Genomic DNA, 17,630 nt, shown 5'->3' on the forward strand with positions numbered 1-17,630 from the left:
CCCATCCCAACCCTTTAAATGTAATTAACTACAACTCCCCACCCTCCTGGACCCCCCCCCCAAGACTTGCCAAAAGTCCCTGGTGGTCCAGTGGGAGTCCTGGAGCGATCTCCCGCACTCGGGCTGTCGGCTGCCCGCTGCCGGTATTCAAAATGGCGCCGATAGCCTTTGCCCTTGCTATGTCACAGGAGCTACTGGTGCCATTGGTCGGCCCCTGTCACATGGTAGGAGTACAAGATGGCGCCGGCCGTCCATTTCTCTTACCATGTGACAGGGGGCCGACCAATGGCACCGGTACCCTCTGTGACATAGTAATGGCAAAGGCTATCGGCGCCATTTTGAATACAGGCAGCCAACAGCCCGAGTGCAGGAGATCGCTCCAGGACCCCCACTGGACCACCAGGGACTTTTGGCAAGTCTTGGGGGGGGGATCAGGAGGGTTGGGTTTATTCATTTGTGATAAGTTGTATTTGTGGGGGTTCGCCATACGTTTCATGACCCCCACGAACACAACGAATATGGCATATATGTTGCAGATTGCCAATAAGTTGCAAACGAATGCACACCCCTATTATTTATCCTGTTGTGAAAAAACACTCATTGGTTCAGTCATTATCCTCTAACTTTACTTCTCTTCTGTAGTATTGTGAAATACTTTAATTTCTTGTCCACAGACATTTTATAACGTTTATACTGTTTTAATTATGATTATGCAGTGCACTATAACTTTAGTACTGTTTTAGTGATTATTGTACATCACCTGAGATAGGTATCTTACCTGAAGATGCATTATATAAATATTTAAATCAAATTAAAATAGAATTATTTTTCACCTTTTGAAGGAGAAGCTGTGAAATGGGTATTAGTCAGGTTTCAACTTAAACCCCATCTTCAATATTAATATTATTTAATCTCCTGGTACATAAAGCTAATGGCACTCCTGGTTATTACATAATCTGTAGATTTCTTGGAGGTCTCCCATCCAAACAGTGACAAAGTCATTCCTGATTAATATTATTATTAGTAATTATAACAACTAGGATAATTTGGATTTATTTTGTGATTTGGGGAGGAGAATTTGTAGTTTCAGTTTCTATACAAAATGTGGGACTACAAATCCATGGATGCAGTGGGGCAAACCAGAAGTGAATTGACCTTGACATGACATGGGTCAGGTGGCAACACTATAATGAGTACTCAGGCCCGGCGCCACCAGGTGTGCAAACTGTGCAATTGCACAGGACGGCACACCCAGTGGGGTAGCGGCAGGCGCAGAGAGAGGCCATGGCAGCGGAAAAAGCAGGAGGTCTGTGGTGCCGCTGGTGGATCCAATCCCACCGGTGGTAGAAGAAGCAGGAGGCTTGTGGTGTCACTGGTGGACCCAGTGGCGCCTGGCCTGAGTACTCAATTTAGTGTTGCCACCTGACCTATGTCATGTCTTAAGGCCAATTCACTTCTGGTTTGCCCCACTGCATCCATGGATTTGTAGTCCCACCGGTGGTAGTTCCACCCGATCCCAACTGTGGTAGAAGAAGCAGGAGGCTCATGGTGCCAGTGATGGACCTGATTCCACTAGCGTCGGAAGAAGCAAGAGACCCATATTGCCACCGGTGGACCCAATCCCACCGGTGGTAGAAGAAGCAGGAGGCTCATGGTGCCGCTGGTGGACCCTATCCCATTGATGGCGGAAGAAGCAGGAGGCCACAGCAGAAGAGGAAGCCCATCCGGCAGCTCCTCCTCATGTACTGGCCTTGAGGTACCAATACTCGGGGTGCTAACACTTCCTGTATTCTCATCGCACGATGGACGAGATGAGAATACAAGAAGTATTAGCACCGCAAGTGTAGAATTATCTCAAGGCCAGCACTTGAAGAAGAGCCGCAGAATGGCTGCTGTCCACAAAGAAGAAGGTACAGGCTGGCAGCAGCAGCAAATACCCGTGGATACTGACTGCCTGGTCTGCATATGTGTATGATTGAATGAGAGGCTGCCTGGGATGGGATGTGTGTGTGAATGGGAGGCTGCCTGGGGTGTGTGGGTGTAAATGGGAGCTTGTGTGTGTATTTGTATGTGTGTGTGTGTGTGTGTGTGTGTGAGAGAGAGAATGAGAGCTGTCTGGGTTGTGTGTGTGTGTGTGTGTGAGTGTGAGTGTGCATATATATATAAGACAAGAGAATGTTTGTGCATCTCATTCCCACTAATCTATGACAATCTCAGGGTGACTGGAAATCAAAAGTTCCCAGGTATGGAGAGCATGAATTTTTAAAATCCTTTTAAGCTTTATTTTTCCGGTATTAGTTGATGTATCTGCTGTTTTGAAAAATTGTATTGGTGTGTGGGACATTTAAAAAAACTTGCATATGAGCTTTTATTCATCAACTTTTTTGAAATAATATTATTGATATGTTTTTAGCATTATATTTATGTATTTATTTTATTTCTTGATTTTATTGCTGGATGTTTGAGGAACAGTGATGGTTCTGTTTTTTCATTGTTGCACTGCATAGAGATTCTGGTTTCTTGTGGTTTCCAGTTCAGGTTTTGTCTGCGCGTTTGTATTTCTACTTTATGGTTGCTCTATTCTGCATTTGGTGAGGGTCTGTTTATGTTCTGCATATGGGACTGAGGTGAGGCATTCTCCTAATATGAAATGTATTAGTAGTTTATGGCTTTCAGAGGGTCAAGCCCATACCCAGCACACATCACAATAGGCCTAATACCCTATGGGCTCCAAGTGTCTTTTTTTGCAGGGATATCTGGTTGGCATCACAGCAGTGCATGTAAATGTAATGAAAGTGATATTTTTACCTCAGAATACTGTACTTTGATATTTTCATGTAAAATATAAATGCATAACTCTTAATTGTGTGTGTGTGTGTGTGTAATGGGGTAGGGGGGTGTTGTGCAAGGCTATAAGGTTCACCTGGGGCACCTAATACCCTTGCACCAGTCATGGGTTTGGGGAGGAGGGCTGGTGTCAGTTTTTCAAGTTTGTATCACTGGAGGGAGGTGGGCGTTTTTCTCTTGGGCCAGGGACAGAGAATGAATGAACGGGGAAGGGGGGAAGCACAGTAAGTATTCACACAGGGCAGCAAAAAACAATTAGCATCAGCCCTGTGAGTACTATAGGAACCATTTCTAGATGTGTATCTAACTTTTTCTCAATTCTGGAAAACAGAAGCAACTTTTTCATGATTCTGGAGGACAGGTCAATAAACTCTGGACTCTCTGTAAATTAATTATGCTGTATTGTACTTTCTAACTGTAGTACGTGGTTTCTTGTTTTGTAATTATATTATGTTGTATTTTAGTTATTTATCCTATTTTACTAGTATTGTGTGCTGTATTTTCGTTTTTGTATATTTGAATCACACGGATTGATGTTATTTTTAATTGTGCATGGCTTTGATGCTGGAAAGGAATAGCGGTATATTAAGTGGTAAAACTAAAATTATCAGCCAGGTAGACTTGGGATTTGTTACCTCTTAATTCTGGAAACTGAACAACTTGGCATGAATCTCCTCGTTAAGATCTGCCAAGTGATCCCAGTGGTCCATTCTCAGGGACAAGTTGCTGGGACCAGTGGACCACTGGTCTGAGCCAGCCTGGCACTTCTTGGGTTCTTCAATAAAAGAATGTTTATCCTTGTATACCTGTAATCATGACGGTCCTGATCTGGGCATTGTTGAGCTCTTCTAAGACAGGCTTCGTTTCCACCTTCAGCCTATTCTCCAGTATCAGAAGGCCAAGAAATTCCAGATCAGACTCCACCTGTTCTCTTTAGAGGAAATAAAGTCAAAAAAGCATAATCATAGCACAAAGGGGCTGATGCAATATTTTGGCACAGAAAGCGAGCGCTGAACAGTCAGCGCCCGCTTTTTTTAACACGCCCCCCCAGGCACCATCCTGGGGGCGCCATGCAATATTTAAATTAGGGGGTCGCTTTAGCAAGGAGGTGCTAGGGTCGCTTGTGCGCCCCTAGCACCTCCTTGCTAAGGAGAGCCCGAGCGGATTGGCCGTCTGCCGGTTAGTTTATCAGCATCGGTTTCCCTAAATGCCACACAGCCAGGGGGGTTCAGGAAACGGACCCTTCTCAGTTGAGCGCCTGTTTCCTGCACCCAACTGCCAATGCTTTTTTTTAAACTTTTTTTTTAAATTAAATTACTTTTGTTTTTCCTCCTACTTAATATCGCAACGGTATTCTGTACTGGTTGAAGGAGCACTCATCTATAAACGCCTGCTCCAGGCAGGCGTTAATTTCTGATCACTAAATGTGAGTTCTAGACGCACATTCTTTTTTTTGCACAGGGAGTGAATAGCTAATAGCCTCGTTCACGTGCATTTGCATGTGATGAGCGCTATTAGATTCACTCTGCGTTGGACGCACGTTGTAGAGGCGCTAATCCCTTTATTGCATAAGGGGATTAGTTAGCACCTCTTTAACCTTTGTCCAACTGCAGCTTAACAGTGCGCTCGGCTAAGCGCACTGTATTGCATCGGCCCCAGAGAGGATCATTTTCAAAGAGGCTTCTGTGTGTAAAGTACCCGCAGAAATGGCCCTTTAGAAAATTGTGTGATGATACATGTGTAAAATTATGTGCAAACACATTATACGGAGGTGAATTTTCAAAGGAGTTATCCATGTAAATAGTAACATACTATTGTAGCAAATTTCAAAAGCCCATGTATGTGCTTAAAGTGCACTTATACGTGACTATCCCATGGACAATTCAATGGCATACAATGTAGAAATTTTCAAAAGTGCACTTATACGCAGAAAGTGCATTTACGTGTAAAACCCGACTTTAAAGGTGTAAATGCTTTAAAAAATTACCCCCTCATGTGATGGCCATTCAAAATAAGACTCATTTGAAGTAAAAGGAAATGCGCTGGCAGACACAGCTGCTCACCAGGAGGTGCTGACAGGAGGATCTCCTTCTTCCAAAATAACACCTCTGTTTTCTTTACAGATTCCAGAACCAATCACTCAACAGGATCTCTTCAGACTACAAAAAAGAAGCGACTGAGGAACATCTTTCCTGCCAATGCCAGGGATGCACAAGGGCCTCCACTAGACTGCGGTGTTGCGGCAGCAGACCCTTGCAGACTCTGGAGAGAGGAGGGCCTTTGCAATCTGTTGCGATTGGGCACGAAGCCTGATCCATAGATGAGTGTGAGCCCTTGGGCCACTGCACAACCTCAGGGCAAGGCTCCAAGGTACGCATGGGTAGGTGAAAGCATCCTGGCATGGGCTAGGCTGAAGCTTAGAAGCACTTGGAGACTTAGAACACTCAAGCCGCCACTGAACCTGCACACACAGGAGTGCGACCCAGCCATGCAATGCTGTTCTCTGAGGTAGCCCTCCAGCCACTCCGAAAGCCCTTTTGGACATGCCGCTCGGGAATGGCTTGTGCGTCAGGATAGACGAAGGTGAGGACTGAAGATGACTCTGGGGATGTGGACAAGACAAAGGTACTGAAGACTTGGAACTTAGATGAAGGCACTGAAAAAATGGAACCTAGTCAAAGGCATTGAAGACTTGAAACTCAGGAAAAGGCACTAAAGACTTAGGACTTAGAAGAAGGCACTGAAGGCTTAGGATTAGACTTGAGATGGAGGTTAAGGCTTGACAAGGAATCCACGCAAACTGAAGACAGGGATCCAGACGAGGATCAAGGAACTAGGCTACATGGAGATCCATTGAATGGACAAGTTCCATGCGATCAGAACTAGGAAACTGGAGTATTGTAACGAGGATGGCCTCCGAGGACTTGAACCAGCAGAAATGGACTTGAAGACTTGGATTCAGGATTGAGCTGTGACGCACTCTACACATCCACCATGGCTGGTCATGGATCATGCGCTGGCATGTCTGAAGGAACTTGGAACTACTTGAGAGGTGAAGAAGGAGACCTGAAACTCAGGACTGAGAATGAAGACTTGGATTGAAACTGAAGACAAAGACTCAGACTCTGGAGATGAGGAACGGAAGACTTGGCCCCAGGACTTAGGCAGCAATGCAACCTACACAGCTCGCCATGGGCTGGTCATGGTCCACAAACTCGCAGGACTTGGATACAGGACTCCAAGGATGTGGAGGACTTGAACTCAGGAACAAAGGTGAAGACTTGGACTCAGGACTGAAGACGCTAAAGACAGGAGCCAGGAACCAATGAGAGACCAGGAATATGGAACAAAGAACAATAAGACCTTGATGGTGCTAGTGATCCATTGCAAATTACATTGAAGTGACTGGAGAGCCCTTTTATAGGGCTGCAGACTAGGACATCATCAAGGAGGGCTGCGGGCATTTCCTGCTGTGGGCCCTTTAAAGTGCAAGGAGAGGCACGCACGCATGCCTAGAGGACGCCAGCAGCAGAGCGGCATCGGGTGAGATGGAGGCATTTCCAAGCCCTACAGAAGAGTGGAGGCATCGGCATCCAGCCATGCTAAAGCAGGCTGGCAAGATGATGCTGCACTGCATGGGAGCAGCAGCATGGCTCAGTGACATCGGGCAGTCACTGAGGAAAGTGGCACTTCAGTCTGCGCCAGCAACAGGTAGCGTCGAGGGATGAGTGGCCTGCTCGCGGGCCTGTCCCGCAGCAGCAATCGCAACATATGACTGGGACCTAATCAACTCCCTATTGGCCCTGCCTCCAGTGTCCCTTACCTTGCTCGAGTGGCTCATTCCATTTCACACTCTGTAAAAAATGGAGGTGATGAAAGAAATTTAAGCTTATTGGTGGGTTCCAAAAATAGGTCCAATAGTGCAGGCAGCAGTACAGACATGTTCCAAGTGGTACTCTGTAATGTGAGGAAGGGATTGTGGGTTGCACCCTCACATTTGACTGCCCCTTTGGGGCCCATTTGGGCAACTGCAAATGGATTTATAACTACGCCACAGGCAATGAATTTAAGGTACATTTTGATGGTACTCTGACTTTTCGGTGCATGTTTAGAAGCGTTTCCTATTGCTAAGGTGGACTCACAGACGGTAGCAAAGAAACTATTAAAAGAATTAATTCCAAGGTCTGGAATTGCAGATAATGCAAGATTTGGGGCCTGCTCTGGGTATAAAGTTACATTTACATACACCATACAGACTGCAGGCCAGTAGCTTGGTTGAAGAATACAATCAGATTTGAAAGAAGAAAGTGGGAAAAATTACTCATGAGACATTTTTGAAGTGGCCTGCTGCTTTACCCTTGGCTTTAATGAGTATAAGAAATATGCCTAACCATAAACATAGACTCACTCCACATGAGATATTGTTTGGTAGGCGTAAACCTTTGCCCACTATGCCCAAATTGCCAATAGATATGAATTTTGCACAAGTTGAATCGATTCTACATTTTGTGTTACAATTGCATACACAGAACAAGGAGATTGCTCAAGTAAGTGATAGAAACAATCACACAGCTAGAAAGACATCACAGCACCGCCTGGGCCACAAAGGTCTGCCTTCACCCCCACAGAAAGGACCCGCGCCTTGGGGTCAAATAGGAGGGTGACGGTTGTTCGTGAAGACAGCCCCAGATGGAAATAATTTTTGTATGCCCTTTGGATCCTACCAAAGCCATGAAAAGGGGGTTACAAAAGTCTATAAAATCATGAGTGGAATAGAATGTAAATTGATTATTTAATAAGATTAGGAATACGCCATGAAGTTAGCAAGTAGCAAATTCAAAGCAAATCAGAGAAAATTCTTTCACTCAATGCACAATTAAGCTCTGGAATTTATTGCCATAGGAAGTGATTAAGCCAGTGGACCTTTCAGGAAAAACCACTGAAAGGTCCAAAAATCTCCTCTGGAGTGAATTCTGTCACTGCAGCCCCCTTTCCTCCTCAGACAGGGGCTCACAGGTCTTCGGTTACCTGGCCTCCAGATCCAGGGGATGGCCCTCCCCGTGGAGGCTCCCGGTTCTCACCTCTAGTCAACACCCTCCAGTCAAATAGCTAAAAATCTCAACAAAGTCGCTCTTTAAGCCTAGAAGGCCGACCTACACTGGCAGACAGTGCCTGGTGGGGATTTTCTTCTGAACAATCTTTATCAGGTGAAGGGGATGGGCTTCATTCTGAAAGTAAAAACAAAAGAGCTCCTCTCAGCTCAGGAGCTTACTCAAAAGACCACATCTAACTTACTCCTAGCTCCCACGTTTATGAAGGGGTCCAATTATCTCAGACATCCTCTGGGGGAGGTGCTGATGGGCTGTTATCTTCTGTTGCTGTCTAATTTCTATGGCAGGGATCTAGGGCCATCTAGTGGGTGACCAGGGGTTCCTCACACCTCTATCATATCCCCCCTCAGCCGTCTCTTCTCCAAGCTGAACAGCCCTAACCTCTTCAGCCTTTCCTCATAGGGGATACGTTCCATCTCCTTTATCATTTTGGTCACCCTTCTCTGTACCTTCTCCAATGCAACTATATCTTTTTTGAGATGCGGTGACCAGAATTGCACACAGTACTCCAGGTTTGGCTTCACCATGGAGCGATACGGAGGCATTATGAGGGTCCCTATTTTATTCCTCATTCCCTTCCTTATAATTCCTAATATTCTGCTTTTTTGAGAGGCGCCACACACTGAGCCAAGGATTTCAAAGTATTGTCCACTATGACGCCCAGGCCCTTTTTCATTTTTTCTACCACTCAAAAGTCTTTTAATAACTATACAAATTCTAATTTTAACATAAATATAATGCACCATGCTGGCTCAGAGCAAAGGTCCATCTAGCCCAGCATCCAGTCTCTGGCAATGGCCAATCCGGGTCAACAGAAAGTATCCAGCAGATTCCAAAGAGTTGATCCCGTTCCTTGCTGCTCACTCCTGGGGACAAGCAATGGCTTACCCTGGGTTCACCTGCATAAGAATTGTTTATGGACTTTTCTTCCAGGAACTTATCCAAATCCCTTTTATATCCAGCTATGCTTGATGCTTTGACCCCCCACCCGTCCTTCAGCAGCAAATTCCACAGCTTAATTGTGAGTTGAGTGGAATAAACAATAGTTTTTTCCAAATTGTTTTAAATCTGCTACCTGCTAGTTGTAAGGACTGATGCCTAAATCTAGTATTAGGAGACCCTCAATGAAACGAATGTAGCAGGCATCAGATCTGTTTCTTGGAATTTGTTACATCCTAAGTTTTCAGCCGAAAATGCACCTACATTTATGATCCTAAAATGCAGGGGAATAAACTTAGGCCTGCTACTCATTTGTCTAGATTTTGGACTCTAAGGGCTTGATTTACTGATGCTTTTCTGCCATTCTATAGGAAAAATGCTTAGTAAATGAGACCCTAACTTAGGTGCCTAGTGCTAAACATCAGTTTAACTTATTTACCTCACCCTGACTTTGCCACTGTAGCCAGCAACTTTTTTGGAACATAATTTAGGACCCTAGTGAAACTAGGAGCCTAAATTAAGGGACTAAGCCCAAGCAAATTTTCAAAATAACCAATTTAATAGCCTAACTCCCAAAGCTTTTTGCCTAAATCCTATGAAAATTAACCTCAGAGAAGGTAATTTTATGTCTGTGCAGGAAGGCATAAAGCTTTCCTGTAACTTTTATTCTTGTACACACACACTTTATCCAGAATTTTCAAAGATAACTTATGTGCCTAAGTTTGCTTTGAAAATTCCTGGGTAAGTGACATAGGACATTAACATAAGAACATAATGTCACAACCCCCCCTTCCCAAGTTTGGTGCGCTCCAGCAAGGAGGAAACTGGTGCAGATTAAATTGCAAGTATACTTTTTGAAAATAAGAAAGTATGGTCCTGATTTTCAAAAGCATTTACATGTTTAGAAATGTGTTTTACAGGTGTAAATGGGTTTTTGAAAATTGCTCTGATAGTATGTAAAATTTGCATACAAACTTCACTGAAAATTCACCTGTTAGTACATAACTACCAAATTCACTCAAATTCCACTTCCTTGGAATGCCTATCCCCCAGTTCACATAAAAGTACAAGTGAAACCAGGTCTTGTGCATTCTTTTATGTGCACCGAGTACAGTGTTTTTTTATAGCAGTGTTTTATGTACATAAAGGACTTTGAAAATCCACTCCTTAGTGGCTTAAATAGGCATCTATGTTGGAGATTTTTGCTCAGCGAGGAGTGGTGCAATGAAATCTGCTGTTGCGCCAGGGATGTGGGTCCCGAAATATGCACATTGGAGAGATGATGTAAGCAAACCAAAAACACAAAGTGGTACACTGGGCACCTTGATTGGATTTTGCATGATCTATTCAAGGGGCTTGAGCACAACACTTTTCCAGCAAACAGCCAAGCTGAGCAATTTCCTCTACCACATGCATTTAAGGCCATATTTTAAAAGCCCTACGTGCGAGGAGGGGGTTACGCGCGCCGGACCTATTTTAAAAAAGCCCGGAGACGCGCATAAAGCCCCGGGACACACGTAAGTCCCGGGGCTTGCAAAAAGGGGCGGTCCGAGGTGGCCGTGGTGGGAGCGGGGCCAGAGGCCTCCGACACAGCGGCCATTTGCCGCTGTGTCAGAGGATCGCGTGCCAGCAGGCTGCCGGCGCACGCAACCTGCACCTGCCTCCAAGGCAGGCACAAAAGGTTAGATAAAAATTTTGGGGGGGTTAGAATAGGGCTAGGGGGAGGAAAGGTTAGGGGAAGGGGTGGGAAGGTTAGCTTAGGGGGACGTGAAGTTCCCTTCCAGGCCGCTCCAATTTCGGAGCGGCCTGGGAGGGAATGGAGGAAGCCCGCAGGTGTCGGCACGCGCAAGGTGAACTAGTGTGTGCACCTCCTTGCACGCGCCGACCCCCGATTTTATAACTTGCGCGCGCAATCTGTGTGCAATCTGATTAATTTATGCACCTGATTGAATTTAAAAATAATTGTGCAAATGGCTCCCTGAAAAGTTGTGTTTTCTAAACTGTGTTAAAGCCCATGCATTAATGCCAGTTTTAATGCCAGTTATTTATTGCAATATTTACTAGACTCTGGTATTACTATGGTAGGTTGAGTGCCAAATTCAGCATTTAACATGCATTAACGCATTATCACAGCTTAATAAATAGACCCCTAAGTACACAATTTGGCCAATCACTTGAGCATATAGACTGGGTTTTCATCATAAGGCATATACAGTATGGGGCAGATTTTCAAAGGGGTACACGCGTAAGATACGCTCGTACCCCCCTGAAAACCTGCCCCAACCTCCCCCTGTGCGCACCGAGCCTATGTTGAATAGGCTCGATGGTGCGCGCAACCCCCGGGATGCGCGTAAGACCCAGGGCTTTGCTAGGGGGGGGCATGTCGGGGGCGTGTTGGGCGTGTTGCGGTGGCGCGGCAATAGGGGGCGGGTCCACGAGCTTGGTTCCGACCTGGGGGCATTTCGGGAGCGTGTTCGAGGCCTCCGAAATTGCTCCCGGGCCGGGGAATCGCGCAGCCTGCGCGCGCGAGTGACACCTGCCTCGGGTAGGCGTAAGTCTTCCAACAAAGGTAGGGGGGAGCTTTAGATAGGGCTGGGGAATGGGTTAGGTAGGGGAAGGGAGGGGAAGGTGCAGGAGGGTGGAAGGAAAGTTCCCTCCGAGGCCACTCCGATTTCGGAGCGGCCTCAGAGGGAACGGAGGCAGGCTGCGCGGCTCGGTGCGCGCAGGCTGCCGATTTTGCACAGCCTTGTGGGTGTACTTTATTAAAATCTACCCCTATATGTGGGCTCTATCAAGGATAGTAATAATGTTCTTTTATTTTTTACCTTGTTAGACTGGTCACGCCATCACATCCCTCTTTTTCTATAGTTTTGTAGGCCAGTCCAATGACTCTGAAACCTTGCACGGTGTAAAACTGGAGTTCATCTAAAAAACTGCTTGGAACTTTTTGGAAAAGAGTCAAAATGTTAAAAGTCTATTTCAATGATTTTAGAGTTTGGAGTTTATTGTTTTTTATATACCATCACATTAGCTATAGCCTTCACAACGGTTTACAATTTAAATACAGTAAAAGAAATACAATAAAACATTTAGTAATTAGTAATAACAGCTAAAATTTTAAAAAGGACATCAATAGAAAAGTTTAGCTGTTAAAAGAAGATAAAAGCATTTAAAACTAAAGGGCAGATTTTCAAAGGGTTACGCGCGTAACATATGCGCGTAACCCCCGAAAAGCTGCCCCTGTGAGCGCTGAGCGTATCTTGCATAGGCTCTGCGGCGCACGCAAGCCCCAGGATGCGCGTATGTCCCGGGGCTTCGAAAAAGGGGTGGGAAGGGGTGGGCCTGTGGGCGTGGTGGCGGAAATGGGGTGGGTCTGGGGGCGTGGCAGAGGTTCGGGGGCGGTCGGGGCGGTCCTGAGTCTTCCGGCACAATGGCTTGTGCCGGGGGCTGGAGAGCTGGCGCACATAGGCCCGGCGATGTGGGCAAGCCATGGGATGCTTGTATGTCCCGGGGCTTGAAAAAATGGAAGGGGCGGGGGCGGTCCGGGGTGGGAGCATGACCAGAGGCTTCCGAAGGCCTGCTAGGCTGGGGAATCACATGGCCGGTGCGCGCAACCTACACCTGCCCAAAGGCAGGTGCAACTTCTAAAATAAAGGTCGGGGGGGGGGGGCTTTAGGTAGAGCTGGGGGGCAAGTTAGGTAGGGGAAGGGAAGGTGGGGGGGGGGGCAGAAGGAAAGTTCCCTCCGAGGCCGCTCCAATTTTGGAACGGCCTCGGAGGGAACAGGGAAAGCCTTCGGGGCTCCCCTAGGGCTCAGCGCACGCAAGGTGCACTACTCTGCACCCCCTTGCGTACCAACCTGGGATTTTATAACATGCGTGAGGGTGCGTGCGCATGTTATAAAATCGGGCGTGAGCTATTTTACACACACACACCTCTCTTACTTGCACAAATAACTGGCGTAACATACGCAGATGCTTTGAATGCTTGTTGCATTTGTTCATTTTCAAAGAGAATCAAATGTGGGTACATTTCTCTTTCAAATTTTCCCCTAAACTATGCAGGTTAAACAATGTGGGGGCTGCCAAGCATAATCCTATACCTGTTTCCAGCTTGCAAAATCTGATCACCGTCTCAGGAGCTCCCTTCATATAAACAGTAAGTCGATCATCTCCAGCCACCTTGGTGATGACAGACATGCGCTGCAGGGCCGACGAGAAAGGGAACTGATGGAGAATGTAAATACCTTCCACCGATCCCTGAAAGGGAAAACACATTACAGGCTCTGAGGAAGCGTTTGAAGGAAAACCAGAGTAAAGTTGAGAAGCATTTCTGAAATCACGAGCGCACCAAATCTCGGAATAGACTTAGATTGCCGTTTGTTTTACGCTTATGTGAAAACATTTACAGAGCGACCTTATGAAGCTGTGGATGAATGAGTTAAATCATCCTGACCAAGATATTAAAAACAGCAGCATGTTCTGAATGCATGTATATGTGCTTTACTATGGCAGCAGACACAGAACGCAGAAGCCACCTAGCTTGCCCATTTTCTCTACCATCTTGCTGCCTGTAACTTTGCTTTTGTCACCACTAAGGATCTTCTACGATTGCCTCCATCACATTTTTATTTTTTTAAATAATTTTTTATTTATTCATTTATAAATTTACATATCAAGAACCATCTTGAATACAGAAAATATATGTGAAGCGACATGAAAATTACAAACCACTTTTAAAAAGGAAACAAACATAGATAATAAACTGCACTTCTACACTTTAAGTCCAAAATACAGAGGGTCCAAGTCACGAATTACTACATGAAGTAAAAAAAGCAAATAAGGAAATTCGTTGGTAGCATCCTTTAAGGGTCATACTATAGGAGAGAAAGGACTATCCCAGCCATATAGGGAGACTTATAGAGATTACATTATCCAATATTTTTCTTAAATTTTACTTTTATCACCCAAAAATTGCGTTAATTGGGAAGGAGAATAGAAAAGGTAAGAAATCTCTTTACATTTGATATAGCATTTGCAGGGGAATTTTAACAAAAAAATAGGCCCCAATTTGTAAAACCTGGGGTCTAAGTAGCAAGAATTGCTTCCTTTTCTGTGTCATCTTGGGCACGTCAGGAAAAATCCCAACCTGCATATTCAAGAAAGATTCTAACCAATGTTTGAAAAAGAGTTTCAAAACCCATTCTTTACCAGGTTCCAATACAAAAGTCACTCTCGTAGTTGCTGGTATAGTTTGCGCTGAATCCGAGGTTTCCAAGAATTCAGTGATATTCAACCCTGGGAAAGCCGTTTCTCCTCCAGGATCTTCTGCAGACTTGGGAATATTACTCTTTTCTGTCCCATCCAGATTTTCTCCATGTCCCAGCTTTTTTCCAGCTGGTATATAGGACGCCCGTACCAATGGTGGGATGGTTTCCTCTGTTACGTTCAGTATCTCCGTTAGATATTTCTTAAACATATCTTTGGGGGGATATGTATGATAGTTTTGGAAAGTTCACAAAATGGAGATTCCTTCCTTTCAGGGTGTTCTCAGTATTCTCCATTTTATTTAACAGAATTGTATTATCTTTAACAAAAGAATCCTGCAGGACTTTATTGGAACTCGTAACAGTCTTTCTCAGTAATCTGCTGACTGGAAACTTTAGCTGTGTTTTCCAAGATTTCTATTCGATTTTCACGGTCCTCTAATTTTTCTGTTAAAGGATTAAGTTGATTAATAATGATTATTCCCCAAGCCCTCGATTGCCTCCCAAACAGGCCGCACGCATATTTTGGTTCACATACCGCTCGATTCAGTATTCAAATTAGACGCAAATCCAAGCGGTGTCCAAAGCGCATCAATGAAGCGGTAGGCGTGCGCAATCCATTTTACTGTATAGAGTGGTACAGCGCCTATACAGTATCCAGGGTGCACTGGTACCTGTCATTTCAAATGTCATTACAAATGTCATTCCACCAGGTAAGTGGATGGTTCTTTTCTACAGACCCCGCTGCCTTGAGCACCTGGCCGGACATCCAAGTCACGACCTTGGACGTCCGTCCGGGCGCTCAAGGCAGCGGGGCCTCCGATCATGGACGCCCGGATACAGGCGGAAAGGTCCATGAACGGATGCCACGGCCTTGGATGTCCGGCCAGGCCAGAGCAATAATATGCATGTTGTCCTTGGCACTGTCCGGTACGAAGCTGACTGAACACCACACTAACGCCAGGTCAGGGTAGGCGGTAAATATGCAGGTTAAAGACGCGGCAAATAAGCTGGTTAAAAAGGCGATGATCTGGGCGCACATTACTGTATCGAAGGGAATAGCTAAATCGATCATTAACATATCATATACATGCGGCGGGCAGAGACGGATATGCGTCCATTTCGGCAAGCGGTAAGGACGCGTAAAACCGGATACTGAATCGCGGGTTCGCCTTACGCGTCCAAATTGTGCGTCCAAAGCAGGTTAAAAACAGGGTAACCGCGGCTGCGCTTTACTGTATCGGCCCGAAAGTGATTCAAGTGTTACCTGATTCGGTTTTACAAGGAAGAATCTTGGACTTGACTTCAAAGGAGTTGAAGAATCATCAAATGTCTTGAAACTAAGCTCTCCCATGGCTGGGATGCCGGTCTGCTCATCGTGCCGCAACGGTACAGCATCTACGCTATCTCCTCCCGGGGGATGAACTCCCTGCCTGGTGCCTCCATCCGCCTGCAGCCTCAGCAGGCGACTCCACCAGGTTCACATCCGGGTTTCTGAGCATAGCAGGGTTCACCGGCGCCTCTCTCACCATCGGGGACGAAGATATATCTGAGTCCGGCAGGAAACCCTGCTCCTCCTCCATGGTTCCCTGCCTTTGCGGCTCCACTCCCGATGTTAAAACCCCTCGAAAGATGTGGGCATCCATTGGGCCAATCAAAGGTGTCTCCGGAACAGCTTCAGGGCGAACTTTCTCCCTCGCTCGCCTTTTCCTGGCCAAATGGGGCATTATCAGGCAGTAATTCCAAGAAAAACATCTAACATGAAATCTCCATGGCATTCAATGCTTCCGTGCGGTCGCCATCTTGGATCCCCCTCTCCATCACACTTTTTAAAATTTCATTATTGCTTTTCCACCCAACATCTGTAAGGAGGCTGTTTCATGTATCTATGACCTTCGGCAGCCAAGTGCTACCTTTGGAGGGATCCTGTTGGTGGTGCAGTGTTTTATGTGCAGTCCGCTCATAGGTTTACCCAGACTGAGCAGAGGCGCTCTCGATGGTAGAGCTGGAACTAATGCGCAAGCCTTCGGGTTTTGAAGGCTGTGCTCATAGATCTTCTTGAAGAATTGGGGTTGGCGATTTAACAGGCGAAGCTTGTGCAAGTATATCTGGTGGCATAATTTTTAGAGTGGACATGTGCGGAAGTCTGCCATGAAATTTGGTGTAACTTATGCAGGTATCTGCTGACCTTTTTATGCACTTTACAAAATTAGTCCCTCAAAAATACTATTAGGGGTAAGCCTCTCCATTCCCGAACATCACTTATTCTTGGCGCTATTCATTCTTCTCTTTGATGGTATTCTTTCAGTTATTTATTTATTTGTTTACATTTTTGGGGATATAGAACATGAGCGCCTTGAAAAATGTCCACCTTGTAAATCACTTTTCAACTGTTTTTGATGCAGTCATACTTTTCATGTACCAGGATGATACTGGTTTAGACATCTGTGATCAGCCAGCCCAATATCACCAAGAGTTATCCGAATCTGTAGCATTGGGAGCTGTGTGTCAACAGGAGCTTCTCAAGCACCTCGGCCTCTTTTGAATGAATGAAACTGAGATGTATAAAAGATAATTTTATAACAAGTGCGCAGGGATGAAGTCAATGTGGACTTCCGTGAGTAACTGTGCTTTGGAAGTTAGCAGGTGTACACGGAATCATGCACAGCACATGTGCACACATTTATACCTGCCCTTGAGCAGGTGCAAACCTGTATGTGTACGTTTGTGTGCACACTTTTGAAGATCAAAATTATACACATTAATGGTTTCCCCCTGCCCGAGAACACCTTTCAAGTACATGCAAAATTGTTTCTTTACACACATATATACAGCCCCAAGGCTATTTTCAAAAAGCCCTTAGAAATGTGTCATATGCATGCAAAGTGCTTATAAAAAAACTGGCTTATAAAGAACAAAAGGACATTTTAATGAGTTACTTCTAATTCCCGAAGCAGGGATGGCCAACTCTAGTCCTCAGGAGCCAGCCACAACCAGGCCAGGTTTTCAGGGTATCCACCATGAATATGCATGAGATAAATGTGCTTGCACTGCCTTCACTGAATGCAAATCAATCGCATGCATATTCATGGTGGATATCCTGAAAACTCATCTGGCTGTGGGGTCCCCAGGACAGGTTTGGGAAGCTCTGCTCTAGATATTCTGTGGCTAACAAGCAGCGCTCATAGATACACAAAAAGACATCTACATGATAAAACAGCGCAATATCAATAAACTTACCATGCTGGCATTAGGTGCTGGTTTAACAACTATGCTTGGTGTTAGTATCCCATTATTGTCTGCTGTATCGGAGTCTTCCATTTGCTGTTAAAATAATTCAAGTATTTAAACAAATATATATAACACAAGATTCAAGCACTACAATTCTACAGCATCATTTTACCAAAAGAAGCTGCCAAGCTCAAAATGGACTGCAGCCAGAGGCAGTGGCTGTCCCATCATCTTGGAG

The 17,630-nt window shown here is 45.4% G+C and overlaps 1 protein-coding gene across 1 annotated transcript in view; it reads right to left on the minus strand.

The window, feature by feature from the left end:
• The window catches only part of LOC115099329 (probable cation-transporting ATPase 13A4), a 106,115-nt gene that overhangs the window by 34,429 nt on the left and 54,056 nt on the right, over positions 1 to 17,630 (minus strand). Inside the window, exons 15-18 of the mRNA XM_029616915.1 lie at positions 17,402 to 17,485; positions 12,998 to 13,154; positions 11,723 to 11,840; positions 3,654 to 3,778 (exon numbers count right to left, since the gene is read on the minus strand). Of these exons, the coding sequence (XP_029472775.1) occupies positions 3,654 to 3,778; positions 11,723 to 11,840; positions 12,998 to 13,154; positions 17,402 to 17,485 (484 nt within the window). The remainder of the gene's footprint in view (positions 1 to 3,653; positions 3,779 to 11,722; positions 11,841 to 12,997; positions 13,155 to 17,401; positions 17,486 to 17,630) is intronic.

Source organism: Rhinatrema bivittatum, chromosome 9 (assembly GCF_901001135.1).
Source record: "Rhinatrema bivittatum chromosome 9, aRhiBiv1.1, whole genome shotgun sequence".
In the NCBI taxonomy this organism is placed as follows: Eukaryota; Metazoa; Chordata; class Amphibia; order Gymnophiona; family Rhinatrematidae; genus Rhinatrema; species Rhinatrema bivittatum.